Genomic DNA, 18,337 nt, shown 5'->3' on the forward strand with positions numbered 1-18,337 from the left:
CCCTAACATTTGGCTTTCAACATCAGGACATTGCCACTGTGGCTATATATGATATTTTACTGTTGGTATCGCATTCCTAACCCGCTGCCCTAGTAACGAAAATTTCAGAAAACTTTGACGGCTCATGTCTTAAGTTTGCCACCCTGAGCCTACATAATGTAAACATGGCTACTTCAATGGTCCAGAGTGTGGGGACTTTAAAAAAAATTGATCGCACTCATCTACGGATACCAGGATTTCTTTGGAGAAAGCATAGGTTATGGCCAGGGAGGATGTATGCTACTACTAAGACCAGAGGTCCTTCAAATAACACTCAGTATTGCTTAGATATTATCAAGTGAGTGATCTAGCAGAATGTTATAATTCAAGTTGCAGTAGGTTGGAGTGATCTAGGAGAATGGTATATTTCAAGTTGCAGTAGGCTGATTCAGAAGTCAATATTCATTCAGAATCTGTAGGGAGATTGTGAAATACAGGCCGCTCATTTAGATGTTTCAAAGATTCCATGTTAATTAGAATCTATGGAGTAGTTCGTAACTGTTGCTAGCATATCATGTTTGAGTTTAGGACCGTGAAAATTGCATTTAGATTTAATTTAAGTAAGGAGAGCAATGTTGAAATACTTGAACCTTACATTTTATTTAAAATTCAATTTTATCTGTCTTCACTAAGGTTGGACTGGGCATCATGTTAGGAATGGGTAACTTAGTGTTTAAGTTCCCCATCACTTTTCTTGTAATCCTTTTTGTAATTTTGTTTTTGCCGTGATAGAGACGTTGAGAAAACACAGTAACAAGTGCAAAACGCGATTTAGATATCATATTTTAGCAAAGAATAATGAATCTAGCTACAGTAGTATATTTAGAAGAGATGGAGTTGGTCACATACTTGTAGGAAGTTAATAGACCTTATGAATACCTCACATATCATCCCAGGCAGACATAATCTATCATGATCTTCAGTATTCTAGTAGAGATAAGACAATTACAATATGAAGGAAAAATTACCAATTTGGACATCCGTCTGTTTGGAAGTTGAAATTAAGTTTTTTAAGTTTTTTGATTGTTTTTTATGTGTTTTGCATGATTCTGAATCTTATTTCTATCATTTATCACTACCTTCTGAGATATCCCCACATCCAATGATAATTTGGGACTCCCCCCACCCCTGTGCAAACTGGGACTTTGTATGGGCAAATCTTAAAAAGTAGAGATTTGCAATGAAATGAATGTCAGAATCATTCAGAAGACATCAAAAACCATCGAAAAACATTTCATCCAAGCCAAAGCAAATGTAAGCTGACAAACTTAATCTAACCAGGTCCTAATGTCACCTATCGTAACCTATCCACAGGTGTGCTTATTTTAGTTGAACTCAGAATTTGGGTCATCATGGTCCTGGGTCTTAAAATTGCCTAAACTATTGATTTGAAGACTTGAAACCCCAAAAATGCTGGATGTCCAAAATGGTAATTATTATTATTATTTTTATTATACTTTGTCGCTGTCTCCCGCGTTTGCGAGGTAGCAAAAGGAAACAGACGAAAGAAATGGCCCAACCCCCCCCATACACATGTATATACATACGTCCACACACGCAAATATACGTACCTACACAGCTTTCCATGGTTTACCCCAGACGCTTCACATGCCCTGATTCAATCCACTGACAGCACGTCAACCCCGGTATACCACATCGCTCCAATTCACTCTATTCCTTGCCCTCCTTTCACCCTCCTGCATGTTCAGGCCCCGATCACACAAAATCTTTTTCACTCCATCTTTCCACCTCCAATTTGGTCTCCCTCTTCTCCTTGTTCCCTCCACCTCCGACACATATATCCTCTTGGTCAATCTTTCCTCACTCATCCTCTCCATGTGCCCAAACCACTTCAAAACACCCTCTTCTGCTCTCTCAACCACGCTCTTTTTATTTCCACACATCTCTCTTGCCCTTACGTTACTCACTCGATCAAACCACCTCACACCACACATTGTCCTCAAACATCTCATCTCCAGCACATCCATCCTCCTGCGCACAACTCTATCCATAGCCCACGCCTCGCAACCATACAACATTGTTGGAACCACTATTCCTTCAAACATGGTAATATCTGATTGAATATCCCCAACATAGCACAAGCTGTCAACAGATAAACATAGCAAGTGGCCATGTGATTAATGTTATATATATTTATTTATTTATTTATTTTGCTTTGTCGCTGTCTGCCGTGCCTGCGAGGTAGCGCAAGGAAACAGACGAAAGAAATGGCCCAACCCACCCCCACACACATGCACACACACACATGTCCACACATGCAAACATACATACCCACACATCCCAACGTACACACATATATACACACACAGACACACACATATAAACACATGCACACAATTCACACTGTCTGCCCCCTACTCACCCCCATCGCCACCCCGCCACACACGGAATAACATCCCCCTCCCCCCCTCATGTGCGCGAGGCAGCGCCAGGAAAAGACAACAAAGGCCCCATTCGCTCACACTCAGTCTCCAGCTGTCATGCAATAATGCCCAAAACCACAGCTCCCTTTCCACATCCATGCCCCACAGAACTTTCCATGGTTTACCCCAGACGCTTCACATGCCCTGATTCAATCCATTGACAGCACGTCGACCCCAGTATACCACATCGATCCAATTCACTCTATTCCTTGCCCGCCTTTCACCCTCCTGCATGTTCAGGCCCCGATCACTCAAAATCTTTTTCACTCCATCTTTCCACCTCCAATTTGGTCTCCCACTTCTCCTCGTTCCCTCCACCTCCGACACATATATCCTCTTGGTCAGTCTTTCCTCACTCATTCTCACCATGTGCCCAAACCATTTCAAAACACCCTCTTCTGCTCTCTCAACCACGCTCCTTTTATTTCCACACATCTCTCTTACCCTTACATTACTTAATCGATCGAACCACCTCACACCACATATTGTCCTCAAACATCTCATTTCCAGCACATCCACCCTCCTGCGCACAACTCTATCCATAGCCCACGCCTCGCAACCATAAAACATTGTTGGAACCACTATTCCTTCAAACATACCCATTTTTGCTTTCCGAGATAATGTTCTTGACTTCCCACACATTCTTCAAGGCTCCCAGGATTTTTGCCCCCTCCCCCACCCTATGATTTACTTCCACTTCCATGGTTCCATCCGCCTCCAGATCCACTCCCAGATATTTAAAACACTTTACTTCCTCCAGTTTTTCTCCATTCAAACTTACCTCCCAATTGACTTGACCCTCAACCCTACTGTACCTAATAACCTTGCTCTAATTCACATTTACTCTTAACTTTCTTCTTTCACACACTTCACCAAACTCAGTCACCAGCTTCTGCAGTTTCTCACGTGAATCAGCCACCAGCGCTGTATCATCAGCGAACAACAACTGACTCACTTCCCAAGCTCTCTCATCCCCAACAGACTGCATACTTGCCCCTTTTTCCAAAACTCTTGCATTCACCTCCCTAACAACCCCATCCATAAACAAATTAAACAACCATGGAGACATCAAACACCCCTGCCACAAACCTACATTCACTGAGAACCAATCACTTTCCTCTCTTCCTACACGTACACATGCCTTACATCCTCGATAAAAACTTTTCACTGCTTCTAACAACTTGCCTCCCACACCATATATTCTTAGTACCTTCCACAGAGCATCTCTATCAACTCTATCATATGCCTTCTCCAGATCCATAAATGCTACATACAAATCCATTTGCTTTTCTAAGTATTTCTCACATACACTCTTCAAAGAAAACACCTGATCCACACATCCTCTACCACTTCTGAAACCACACTGCTCTTCCCCAATCTGATGCTCTGTACATGCCTTCACCCTCTCAATGAATACCCTCCCATATAATTTACCAGGAATACTCAACAAAGTTATACGTCTGTAATTTGAGCACTCACTCTTATCCCCTTTGCCTTTGTACAATGGCACTATGCAAGCATTCTGCCAATCCTCAGGCACCTCACCGTGAATCATACATACATTAAATAACCTTACCTACCAGTCAACAATACAGTCACCCCCTTTTTTAATGAATTCCACTGCAATACCATCCAAACCTGCTGCCTTGCTGGCTTTCATCTTCTGCAAAGCTTTTACTACCTCTTCTCTGTTTACCAAATCATTTTCCCTAACCCTCTCACTTTGCACACCACCTAGACCAAAACACCCTATATCTGCCACTCTATCATCAAACGCATTCAACAAACCTTCAAAATACTCAATCCATCTCCTTCTCACATCACCACTACTTGTTATCACCTCCCCATTAGCCCCCTTTACTGAAGTTCCCGTTTGCTCCCTTGTCTGACGCACTTTATTTACCTCCTTCCAGAACATCTTTTTATTCTCCCTAAAATTTAATGATACTCACTCACCCAACTCTCATTTGTCCTCTTTTTCACCTCTTGCACCTTTCTCTTGACCTCCTGTCTCTTTCTTTTATACATCTCCCACTCATTTGCATTTTTTCCCTGCAAAAATCGTCCAAATGCCTCTCTCTTCTCTTTCACTAATAATCTTACTTCATCCCACCACTCACTACCCTTTCTAATCAACCCACCTCCCACGCTTCTCATGCCACAATGTTGGTGTACTTTTATCAATTTGACATCTAGATGAGCTTTTTGCCCAATGTATGCGATATTTATTGCTGTATTTGTTATGGAATATGATCCTTCAAGTCAGTTTCCACACCTCTTCTTGGCGATTTATTAGTATACATCTGGATTGCTATTGGCCTAGAATATTGCAAGATTTTGTTCACTACAGCTAGTCTGGTGTTTAGATAATGCAGCAACAGATGAGGGGCAATGTGTAATTGAATGATATGAAATGAGGCAAAAGTGGTAAGACTATGTGTATCAACGAAAATATGGGGTTAAATAATATGAAAGTAGGTAATGCATTTGTAAAATACTACCAATAATATTTGGTCTGTCTCAACTATGAAATCTATGAGAATCCTGATGGGATCATCAAAATTTGCCTTGATATAGTAGGAGATCCAGTTGAATAAAGGAAAATATTAACTTTAGCAGTTTATTATTTTCTGTAATTACTTTTATAATGATTTCACAAACTCCTTCCTGATGATGTAACACCTCAGTCCATTCTTCCTGGTCTTTCTATGAAAGTTTTTCAAGGAAAGTGAAAGAGATTTTCTCTTGAAAGAACATTTTATATGAAAAAACAAAACCAAGAAAAGAGTGATGTATTCCTCAATTTACCCAACAAATAGTAACAAACTTTTGGTGGGAGAATATTACTATAAGACTAGACTATAAGTCTAGTATTGACATGTATAGTGGTGTATCGCTATGCTGAAGATTTCGTAACAAATTGATGAATATACAAACAGAAGAGCAATGAACATTAAGTATAAATAAGTCTCATTAGTTCAGAGATATGGTGATGAGTTAAGTTTGTAAGGTATGATTGTATTATTGATTAATATATGGAAATGGGTATCACAGAGTTAACTTGGAGCAGAAACTTCAGAGTCCTTCGCATCTATATGCCAGTTGTATTCTCATAACATACATGGTAGTTTATTACATGCCTCAATTTATCGCCTTTTTCAGACAGAATGACTATGAGAACTTCCTGTCAGTACTACTACTCCCGCAGAATGCTCGAGCTACAGCTGTGGCTTTACGAGCATTCAATGTGGAACTTGCTCAGGTACATCTTTTACTAAGACTGAAAGTAATTTGAATATTATTACCATTACATTTTATCTATTTTTGATTGTTGGATTCCAGCACCTTTGACCTTGCTCAGATCTTTTTTTTACCAGCAAGTCCATTCATATATCCATTTCACTTGGGTTAGACTGGTGCTGTTATATTTTCTTTATTGCCCACATTTGAACAGAACCCTTTAAGTATGCAAGAGACAGCTTCCATGGTAGGAGATTAAAACACTGCTTTACCTACATTGTAGCATATAACCATGAGGATTTGTTTTATCAACTAGAGCTTTGAGAACTCATTGAGTGTGTGAATTGGTTTTTGGTTAAGAGGCATATGATCATTTTGTAATCCTTATCGTAAATGAAAAGTGTGTGGAATGCCTGAGTGTCAAGGAGTTGCCACTGAACAGATTTTATTGTTCATCTTCTTGACATAAAAATTAATTGCTAATTCTTATTGTTTTATCTTACATTATATACATTTTTCATTATAAACAATGTGATTCATTCATAATCTTTTTATGACAGCAAAACTATAAACATTAGTAAAAATATCAGGTGCACCAGGCAGATACAGTGTTTTCAAGGTCAAGTGGGCACTGGCAACATTGTTTCCTGTTTTCATGGGAATTCTCTTTCCTCATTGTAGACATTTTTCAATGCTGAAGAGCCAGTGTCCATAAACCCCCTTTTCAGATAATCTGATGGCAGTTCGTCATTGTCAAGTAATTCAGGATCTTGTCTGATCCTTTAAATCTAGCTGAAAGCTACTTTTTTTCATACTTTGGAATTTTCAGTCATGGACAAAAGTCCACATCAAGGTCAGGCCCCAATTGAAATGTAAAGAGAAGGTAGAGAGTCTCAAAGCTTCGAGGTGCAAGGAAAGAAATGGTTATCAAAATGACCCACCCTTGACCTGCCAATGGTCGCACAGCAGTCATGTGATGTGGCACCTTGCTGAGTATCGCTTGGTCTACCCACTGTGACCTTAACCACCATTTAGACTTGCTGTAAAGCCTTGAGGTAGAGTTGCAAAATTTGATTCATGAACATCTGTCTAGAGGCATCATTCAGCTCGCATAAATATGTCTAGAGGTGGTAAGTGGTTAAACTGCCCCATCACCATTTGATGATCTCATCAAAGTTTCACATCGTCACGTAATGGTTCACATTTTTCCTGTGTTTGAGTATGCAACTGACTTATCATACCTATTATTTTCCCATTACCATAATAACAATCATTATAGGTGCATGGGAGGTTGTGTGTACACAGCAACCTCTCAGAAAATATGTTGATTGTTGAGTAGCCTAGGTAATGAGAAGGAACACTCTTCATATGCATAGTATCACTTGGTGAGGAAAGTGAAGAAAAATGACTTGAGAAATATGAAGTAATAAGTAACTATCCAGACCACCATACCCCTTCTTGAAAAAATTTACTCCAAGGTTTCATACCTTTTACATGACCCAGCTTTCACCTCCAAGCTCCTTCCCTATCATGTGTTTAGTTCATTATCCTCATTTTCATTATTTTACCACTACTTTCAAAGTTAATCCTTGGATAAAATTTGTTCCATTATCATTTTTTAAACACAGGTGCTTTACCTGCAGAATGAGGTAAAAGGAAAATTTTATCATATATCTATGTATCTATCTATATCTCTAACCCCCATTTCCTCTTTGATCTCCCATCAAGTGGGTGGCCACAGGAAAAGAGTTTCCACTTATGCCTGTCCTTGCATCCCCTCCTCGCATACACCATTCCATGCATTCTGTCCCAATGTCTCCCCTTCTTCCACTCTATTTTCCCATGTTACAGGTGGTCCTTCTCCCACAGCAACCCCTTTAATCTTGTAAACTCCAAGTTGTGCAACTCAAGGGCTGTTTTGATAACTGTTTCTTTCCCCACACCTCGAAGGTTTGGAATTCTCTACCTTCTCATGTCCTTCCCAAGAACTATGATGTGGCACATTATGAAAGACAGGATTTTCACTTCCTCCAAAATTCATAAATACTTCCCCTTGTCTCTTCTTTTTTCCTTTCATAATTCTATCTATTTTTCAGCTGAGGCCTGGCCTTGATGTGGACTTTTGCCCATGATTGGAGCCTTCAGCATAAAAAACAGTTCATTCTCTTTGCATTCCCTGCCATATGTAGTTTCTCATACATCGTTTTATTATAAGAAGCAGTAAATTTTTGGTATTCTTATGTTTTCATGAATGAATCTGCATTGTTACAGTGTTACTTTTATCTAAACAGTAATATGAATAGTGCTGAGCATGGTTGAATAATAGATAAATCATGTATTACTATTTTGTGTTATTGTAGATACAAGACGTAACATCTGAGATACTGATGGCCAAAATGCGACTTCAGTTTTGGAGAGAGACTATAGACCAATTATATATGGGTAATACTCCTGGGCAACCTGTGGCTTTAGGACTGCATAGGGTAGGTTCCAAAATATTCATATTAAATTAAGTTTTCTTAAATTGTCCACAATTTTTTTTCTTACGCTTTTTTCCCATATATTACAATGCTTGTTATGAAATCATAATTTCTTGACCACAGCTGTTTCACGTACTTTTTAGAGTAAGAATATTGTGATACAATATGGTTATACTAAGGAGTACAAATATATACAGGATTTTCTCATATAGTATATGCAATATAGAACTTCCCTTGTGTGATATTGTGATATTCTTTCTTTAAAGACATTTTTTGTAAAAAAAGAATAGAAAATTGACTAACCCTAGACAAACAAGAATCCACCCTACACCCTCTCATAACCCTGAACAGTGAACCACTTTTGCTTGGCAGAACTCCAACCATACAAAGTATTACATATGACATTCACATGATGTTTATTCTCCATACCACAAACATCAGCACAGAGGCAATAAACAATGTACATGCCCTCAGAACGCTTACTGGAACCTGTTTTGGATAAGGAAAGTAATCGTTTGGCGTTCTTTGTAAACATTTCATCAACTTCACCCTAAACTATACTTTGCCAACCTGGAGTCTGTATATCATGTATTACATTATGATGCCTTGTTGGAAAGCACCCAGTGAGTGTTGTGTTTCCGAGAGTAAGGGAATCATGGAAGAGCATCAGAAATAGGGATAAGATTAGACATTTTGTGGCATTTTAATGCTGATCTACAAGTTGATATGGCCAACACCACCACCAGCTGTGCTAGATCCAGAGCAACTTCTTGTATTATTTTACTACTGCACCATAATTTAAGCAAGCAATCACTGTTCTGATAGATTAACAGTGACCTGTTTTATTCATATGATTTTTTGTATTTTACTTATCCTTTAGTGTGCACATTTGTCTCCAGTGTTAAAAGGATTACACACATATATATCATAGCCTAAATAAAGTACCCAATATATTGACCAACCTCACGGGAAGGATGAACAGCAGGGTGAACTGCAGGCCAACTGCTCTGCACATGATTTGAACTCGTGTGAGCCCAACACCAGGATCCTTCTTATAGGCTCCTACAGTTTCAAGGCTGTAATACAATTGGCAGCAGGGAAATAATGGAATCCTTTGGAGAGAGAATATATGATGCTTTTTTTCCTATTAAGTATGAGTTTGTTGAAGGTGACTTTTCACTTGTAGCCCAACCACGTGCAGGCGTAGTCCAATGAAACTTACATATATACTGAATTTGTTGTTTTGAGTACAGAGCAGATTTCAGTGTGTTAATATTTCTCAGTTTTATATCATTCAGATATCTCAGTACAGTTATTACATGTCCTGAATTCTTTCATATCAGTGGGGGTCTTTTAACAGAGAAATACAGAAAATATTGAATCCCGGTTTCGATTTTCATTTCATTTTCATTTCTCTTGTAGGCTGTAAGAAGGCATCAGCTGTCAAAACGCTGGTTAAGAAGTCTGATTGATAGTCGTGAGGAGCAGTTGGACTGTAGGCAGTTTACTTCCTTGGCAGCTGTAGAAAATTACAGTGAGAAGTCTAATTCTGCCTTGTACTACCTCTTGCTCCAGGGAATGGGTGTGTAGTAGGCATTCTTTCTTAAGATTTGCAATGCTACCCTTAATGTTGGCTTTACACCATAGAAATATTTTTTTTTCATTAGTAAACTTCATGAAAAAATCAACCTTAGATTTTCAGGAATAGTAGCCTAATACTGTATATTATGTCCAGAACCTAGGTACAATCATGGGGACATTTTGTGATGCTAAGTTGTTAAGGAAGAGTGAATTATCGATAAAAGATTTAATAAAACTTTTTTTGTCTTGAAGTATATTCATCAAATGAGAACATAGAATTTTAGAAAGTTATATAATGATTTTACAAAAATGAGATTATTACCGTAAGAGACTTCCCAACACGTGAAACCATGGATGACGTGCAGTCCTTTCTGAGTCTTGCAAACTTTTATCAGGCTTTTGTCCATGATTTTCCAAAAACTGAAGGCCTTTCACATATACAGTCAAAAAGGATCATAAGTTTGAGAGGATTGAGGCTCAGCAGGAAGCTTTTAATCTCTTAAGGGAAGCCCTCACCACAGCCCTAGTGCTTCACTTCACAAGTTTGTCAGAACCTTTTGCCTTGGCAACAGATTCCTTAGGGTAAAGCCTAGTTGCAGTCTTAATGCATCATAGGAATGGCAAGCTAGTCCCAACAGCTTTTGCTGATAGAATGTTAGTTAAGCCAGCAAAAATCCAGGATTTCCTTAGACTGATCAGGAGTAAATTGTCAGCTAGAAAGCAGCTGGTCAGAAAGTATGTAACATATATGATAAGTTCCAAATTGTATTCACAGTTGAGGATACTATAACCCAAACGTAATAGGATGGGATGGGAAGGGAAAAAAGGACTTAGAAAGTATTGAAATTGTTAGAAAAGAAAACAAGGCTTTTGATGGATAATACACCTTGTAAGGTATATGGAGTTAATGGAATCTCTCCATAAGTACCCCAGGATGTGCAGAAATACTTGTTGGCTGCTTGAAATGTTCAAGAGAGTGAGAGTAAAGTTGAACAGAGAATATGTAGTGCATGTCATTCAGAAAGGAGAATGGGTTATTGCATTAAACAGAAAGGAGATTTAGGTAGTACATTGAACTACAGACTTGCATTTGATGAGTGTGGTCTGCAAGATGATGAAAAGGATTATTAGAAACTGAAGGATGAGTACTTACCTATGATGAAAATACTGAAGTGCAAAGTTGGGAGTATTGTTACAGATTATCTACTTATACTGTATTAGAACTACTGTAAGTAGTGGGATAAGAAAATGTTTGATAAACTACTTACAACTTTCATTAAAGTCTGCATTTCATGTTTGATAAGCACACTTAGAAAAAAGTATTGAATAGAGAGGGTCCTGAGGAGGGCAACAGAATGGTAATATGAAATAAGAGAGCTGAGTTACAGGTAGGGATTAGAGAGTATAAAATTGCCTAACATGGAAGATGGAAGGTTAAGGGGAATCTTTTAAGACATTTAGGTTATTATGAAGCCAATGTTTTCTTCATCTCAACCCATTCATCTAAATCTTTCTATGGGTGCATCTTTATTATGTTAATCAATGTCAGTTAACATATTTTTGTGCTATATTCACGGTACTGTAACTTGGAAGAGTGAAATTATATGTAGCACTTTTGTGGATCTTGAAAACTAAGTAATTTCAGGTGTTGAAAGTGTTCATGCTGACCATGCTGCTAGCCACTTGGGTAAAGCTGAGGGCATCATGAGACTCTTAAGAGGGATTCCATACCATGGAACAAAGAGAAAAGTATTACTACCTCGTGATCTAATGGTGAGTAATTCAGAAGATAAGATGTGTAATACATATAGCAGATGAAGTTCAAAAATTTAGTGTTTTATAATCAGTGGAATGCTTTAAAACTGTATTTTTCAGTACAAATAACTAAAGAAAGAAAAGAAATTGCTTTATCATTTTCAGTGGAAATTTTAAGCATCAGCTGTCACGTACAGTACGTAATCGTGTTGCAATTAATTTTTCAGATGAAGCATGGTGTTTCTCAAGAGGATGTTATTCGTGGAGGTCGTGAACAAAAAGTAAAGGATGTTATATATGATGTAGCCAGCCAGTCTTATCAGCATTTAGAGCATGTAAGTTTTGTGGAGAATTCTTTAACAGATATTTACTTTCTGATGAAATTATTTGTATGCTCTTTGCTAATGGGAGATTGGGATAATGAGTGTGAAACCAGTGCCTGTACAACAGATTCATAAGATGACTTTTTTTTTTTTAGTGACTAACTTGGCACAAGCAAAAATGCCCCAATCAAAAACATCAAAAGTAGAGAAAGGTTAAGAGAAAGAACTTGATTAATCAGCTCTGAAAGTAGAAGGGTTATAAGAAAAGGGGAAAGATGAAATAAGGAAGGGAATTCCAAAGCTTTACTATTCGAGGAAGAAAGAATGTTTCATAACTGTCAGTCTGTGTGGTCAGTCTTCATACAGAAACTTTGGGAAGCAATTGCCAGAGTCATGCATCTGGTCCAAGCCTTGAGAGTGGTGCATGGAAAATGAAACCTATAGAATTGGAAGAGGGGACCAACATTACAACAGACAGAAAGCGATAATTGATGAAAGGTGATAATTGGAAGATGAATGAGACAGGAGGCTTTTGATTTTACTCTCACGGATAGGGAAGTTGATCAAAAACCTCCTTAGGTATGTGAGCAGTACTCCTTACTAGGACAGATATGAAGTAGCTGCTCTCAAGAAAGCTACTTATGGCACCTTTGTAGCAACCCCAGCTTTCGGTAAGCAGACTTTGGGATGTTGATTATGTGGGATTTTCAGGATAGAGTGAAGGATGTAGTTATTCCTAACATGTTTATGTTATCACAGGGTTAAAATAACAGAGAGAAGTGACACTTAGCAAGAAGTAAAGGGAGAAAATGCTTCTTAGCACAATTGAAATTTAATCAGGTTACTTCTTCCCTATTTTAGGATATTGCATGGGGCTGAAATGAGTGAGAGGATGTGTTCAGTATGAGAACAGGTATTAGAAGAAGAGGGAAGGGAGTGTGAGTTGATAAGTGGAAAGAGGAATCATCAGCATCATGAGTGAATAGAGAGGGGTTGTTAGTTCTCTTTCTCTCACCCACTCATGGACTAATGGGCATCGTGTCCACAAGCATACAGTCTCTCATTGTCATGCATAACACTGGACAACACTTAACTTACATGACTCATTCTTCATAACTGTTGATTTCCTTGACGTTAGTGCTTTATGCTGGCCCTGCCGTTTGGCAAAATGGTAGGAACAATAGATAGAAGTAGTAGGGAATAGCATTAGGTAAAAACTTTAGAAGTTGTAAGTAGGAACATTAGGCAGGAGCATTAGGTAGAAGTAGTCTGTAGGAACATTAGGTAAGAGCCTCAGCAAACATTGCACTTGACTTGCCCTCTTCCAGTGGCCTGTTAAGGATGAGGCCCTAAAGGCTAAGAAGCAGCACTGGAGTTCACTAGTTATGTAGACTTGCCATGGCCACCCCATTGGGGGGTTTCAGAAAGGAACAGACATCAGAGATATAGATAGATAGAGGGTTACTTATAAAAGAAGAGAGCTAGTGATGAATCAGAAACTTAAAGGATACTGCTGTTGGTTGGAGAAGTTGGGAGAAGTTGCTTCATCAGTAATTACTGCAATGAATTGGCCAAGGAAGAAGCTGTGCATAAGGTAACTGTGAGGAGAAAATCCAAAGGATGGAAGTTTAGAAAATAGACTTGTCCCACACTCTTTCAGATGCATTGGGGATATTGAGGGCTATGACAGAATTTTCCCCAAAATCTCTAAGAGAGGAGGACCAAACATGAGTCACACACGAGATCACTTGCCTCATGCTGTGAAAAACTCATTAATGATCAGAAAGAAGGGAATAGGATTGTAAGTGTTGAATTAAGTGAGAATAGAAACTACATCATCAAGATCTGATTGAAATCAGACCAACTTTCTTATACAGTTCTATGAAAAGTTTTATTTTTTTCCTTGATTGTAATGGTTCCTGAGTTGCAAATGAATCTGGAAAAAAAACATTTTATGGGGATGGGGTGGAAGATTAAAGGAAACTTAAGCCTAGGCTAGGGAAAGTGTCCAGGTAAGCTCTCAGTCGGACCTGTAAATAAGCTCAGATTGTACTATAGAGCATCTAGAATAAAAAAAAAGGGGCTAAGGTGGCCACTGGGTCCCTTGTTTATTATTTGATAATCATATACTTTTAGGATGTAGCAAAAGTAACTCATCAGTATCATTGAAAATTATATTATTATTTCTTATACTTTTGATCGCCATTTCCCAGGTCAATGAGGTAGCATAAAGAAACAGACGAATAAATAATGGCCCATCCAGTCATATACACATACATATACATAGACGCCCATACACGCACATATATATATATATATATATATATATATATATATATATATATACATATCATATACATATATACATGCATACACATACACATACATATACATATATACACATGTACATATTCATGCTTGCCTTCTTCCATTCCTGGTGCTACCCCGCCCCACAGGAAACAGCATCGCTACCCCCTGCATCAGTGAGGTAGTGCCAGGAAACAGACAAAAAAGACCACATTCGTTCACACTCAGTCTCTAGATGTCATGTGTAATGCACTGAAACCACAGCTCCCTATCCATATCCAGGCCCCACAGGCTTTCCATGGTTTACCCCAGATGCTTCACATGCCCTAGTTCAGTCCATTGACAGCAAGTCGAACCCAGTATACCATATTGTTCCAAGTCACTTCATTCCTTGCATGCCTCTCACCCTCTTGTATGTTTAGGGCCCAGTCGTTCAAAATCTTTTTCATTCCATCCTTCCACCTCCAATTTGGTCTCCTGCTTCTACTTGTTTCCTTTACCTCATGACACATTTATCCTCTTTGTCAGTCTTTCCTCTCTCATATGGCCAAACCATTTCATCTCAACCTCTTCTGCTCTCTAAACCACACACTTTTTATTTCCACACATCTCTCTTACCCTTTTATTACTTACTGGGTCACACCTCACACCACATATAGTCATCAAACATTTCATTTCCAACTCATACACATCTTAAGGTAAGCTGCTAGAAGCAGTGAAAGTTTTTATCAAGGGTGTAAGGCATGTGTATGAGTAGGAAGAGAGGAAAGTGATTGGTTCCCAGTGAAGGTTGGTCTGCGGCAGGGGTGTGTGATGTCCCCATGGTTGTTGAATTTGTGTATGGATGGGGTGATTAGGGAGGTAAATGCAAGAGTTTTGGAGAGAGGGGCGAGTATGCAGTCTGTTGGGGATGAGAGGGCCTGGGAAGTGAGTCAGTTGTTCTTTGCCAGTGATACAGCACATGTGGCTGATTCGAGTGAGAAACTGCAGAAGTTGGTGACTGAATTTGGAAAAGTGTGTGAAAGGAGAAAATTGAGAGTAAATGTGAATAAGAGCAAGATTATTAAGTTCAGCAGGGTTGAGGGACAAGTTAGTTGGGATGTAAGTTTGAATGAAGAAAAATTGGAGGAAGTTCAAGTGTTTTCGATATCTGGGCGTGGACTTAGCAGCAAAAGGAACCATGGAAGCAGAAGTGAGTCACAGGGTGGGGGAGGTGGTGGATGTTGTGGGAGCAGTGAAGAATGTGTGGAAGGAGAGAGCGTTATCTCAGAGAGCAAAATTGGGTTCCAACAATAGTATATAGTTGCAAGGTATGGGCTATAGGTAGGGTTGTTTGGAGGAGGGTGAATGTGTTGGAAATGAAACCTAAATCTATTTCTTGTAAAAGAAATAGGAGAGAGGATATGTCTTTCTTTGTAATGAGATTGTTTTCACTAAATTATACTTGTATTTTGTACAGAGTTTTCTATGGTTCTAAAACATTCCCATGTTATGTTTCAGGCTCGAAGTTTTTTAAACGATGTCCCAAAGGAAGCAAGGGTATGTCTCCTCCCTAGTGTGGCAGTGTCTTCTTACCTCAAATCTCTACAAAAGGTGCACTTTGATGTTTTTGATTCTCGTCTTCAGATTCGTAATAACTTGCTTCCATTTTTAATGTTATGGAAAAAGGTTCTTAATAAGTATTAGTAGTATATTTATTTATTTATTATACTTTGTCGCTCTCTCCTGGGATAGCGAGGTAGTACAAGGGAACAGACTAAAGAATGGCCCAACTCACCCACATACACATGTATGTACATAAACGCCCATACACGTATTTAGTTGTATATTTATGAAAATACCTAATTTATTGCAAGATATGCACTCTTAAGTATAATTCAAGATGATGTGTGTTTACTCTTGCAACCTTAATTTTAGTTTTATGTTTGTGTGACAGTGAAGCCATGTACTTAATGCTGCCATTTATACAATATCAGAAAATAGACTATATTTGACTACAAATTTTGGTATGGTGACAGGTTCCCTTATCCTTTAAATGTGGGATAAGTTGTGATGGTTAGAAATATTCCCTGAATCTTTAGGGTAAGGATTTAACTGTGTGATAAGTCAGGTCACCACTACTGCACTGTCATTTACAATTGAAGGTGCAGTGAGTTAAGAAACATTTACAGTTCCTCCTAAAAGAAGGGACAGAAGTAGGAGCCATGCAGAGAGTGATCCTCCTCTAAGGCTTTGGCTGGGATATCTAGGTATGTGTGGATGTGACCAAGATGAAAAGAAAGGATAGACAGGTAGTAGCTTTGAGGAAAGAAATTCAGATGTTCTGGCTGTGAGTGAAACAAAGCTCAAGGGTAAAGGGTAAGAATGGATTGGAAATGTCTTAGGAGTAAAGTCAGAGTTTAGTGAGGGGACAACAGCGAAGGAAGGATTAGCAGTGGTGGGAATGTACGATAAAGTGTAAGGAAGTGAATTCTAGACTGATGTGGGTGGATGGTACTGCATTTATGGATCTGGAGAAAGCATATGATAGGGTTGTTGGAGATGCTTTGTAGAAGGTCTTAAGAATATATGATACAGAAGAAAAGCTGCTTGAAGCAGAGAAGTTTTCATCAAGGGTGTATGGCTTGTGCTACAAGTAGGAAGAGAGGAGAGTATATGTTACAAGTTAAAGTTAGTTTGCAACAGGGGTATGTGATGTCATCATGATTTAATTTGTTTATGGATGGGGTGGTAGGGGAGGTAAATGTGAGTCTTGGAGAGAGGTACGAGTAAGTAGTCAATGGGTAAGCCAGTTGTTGCTTGCTGATGATACAGCACTGGTGGCAGATTTGAGTGAGAAACTGATGTTGGTGACTGAGTTTGGAAGTGTGTGTGAAAGGAAAAAGCTGAGAGGTAATGTGAAGAAAAACAAGATCATCAGGTTTAGCAGGATTGAGGGACATGTTAATTAGGGTATGAGTTTGGACGGAGTAAATTTGGATGAATTGAAGTGTTTTAGATACCTAGGAGTGGACAAAGCAGTGAATAGAACCTTGTAAGCAGAAGTGAGTCATAGGCTTAATGAGGCAGGGAAGGTTCTTGGAGTGCTAAGGGATGTGTGGAAAGAGAGAATGTTAACTGGGAGGGCAAAATATGGTTATGATTGAAAGAATAGTAGTATCGACAATGTTATATGGATGCAAGGCATGGGCTATAGATAAAGCTGTGCAGAGGAGGTTTGATATGTTGAAAATATGATGAGGTGGTTTGATCAAGTAAGTGATGAAAGGGTAAGAGAAGTGTGTGGTAATAAAAAGAGTATGGTTGAGAGAGCAGATGTGGTGTGTGCTGATATGGTTTGGACATATGGAGAAAATAAGTGAGGAAGGTTGACAAAGAGATTGTATGTAAAGTGGAGGGAAAAGGAGAATGGAGAGATTGAATTGGATATGGAAGGATGGAGTGAAAAAGATTTTGAGCAGTCTTGGCCTGAACATGCAGGAGGGTGAAAGGCCTGTATGGGATAGAGTGAATTGGAATGATGTGGTATACTGGGGTCAACGTGCTTCCAGTGGACTGGGTAAACTATGAAAGGTCTGTGGGGGTGTGGTTTTGGATAGGGAGCTGTGGTTTCAATGTATTACGCATGACAGCTACAGAATCAAAGTGAGCTGATGTAGCCTTTTTTGTCTGTTCCTGGTGATACCATGCTAATGTGGGAAACAGCACTCGGGTAGGAAAAAGAAATTGTGTAAATGAGCAATAAGAGGTGAAATGATTAACTTAGAGCAAAAGTTTAGAGGTGAAAAATATGTTCTTTGAAGGGACTGGTTACAGTAGTGTGTAACATCAGTCCTGGTTAATGACATTCTCCATAGCAAGGGAAGATTTCAGCCTCACCTTGTTATGTACAATGGATAGAGGACAGTTTGAAGAAGAGGTGATGTCATAGCCTTGTTGCAGGATTTTAGGTGACTGAGGGATGTTATAATGTGTATAGAGTTAGTAGGCAAAAAAAGGAGAAATATATCAGTTGATGAGATAGAGATCTCGAACTGCATTACATCAGACTGAACGTAAGGTCCCTTTGGCATACAACAGATATGTTTATGTTGGATTAGCGTAAACCCCTCTAATATGGAATTGTGAGTGCTCCTGTAGTTAAATAGAGATCTGTGTTGGTGGCAAA

At 38.9% G+C, this 18,337-nt stretch overlaps 1 protein-coding gene across 1 annotated transcript; it reads left to right on the top strand.

Annotated features, from left to right (window-relative positions):
- Positions 1 to 22: 22 nt before the first annotated feature.
- sicily (NADH dehydrogenase (ubiquinone) complex I, assembly factor 6 homolog sicily) lies at positions 23 to 18,337 on the top strand. The gene is made up of 7 exons (XM_071681654.1): positions 23 to 337; positions 5,646 to 5,745; positions 8,084 to 8,206; positions 9,626 to 9,785; positions 11,430 to 11,557; positions 11,767 to 11,874; positions 15,670 to 18,337. Exons 1-7 carry the CDS (start codon positions 165 to 167, stop codon positions 15,853 to 15,855), a joined length of 978 nt encoding a protein of 325 aa, XP_071537755.1. The 5' UTR covers positions 23 to 164; the 3' UTR covers positions 15,856 to 18,337.

Source organism: Panulirus ornatus, chromosome 33, assembly GCF_036320965.1.
Source record: "Panulirus ornatus isolate Po-2019 chromosome 33, ASM3632096v1, whole genome shotgun sequence".
NCBI classification, from domain to species: Eukaryota; Metazoa; Arthropoda; class Malacostraca; order Decapoda; family Palinuridae; genus Panulirus; species Panulirus ornatus.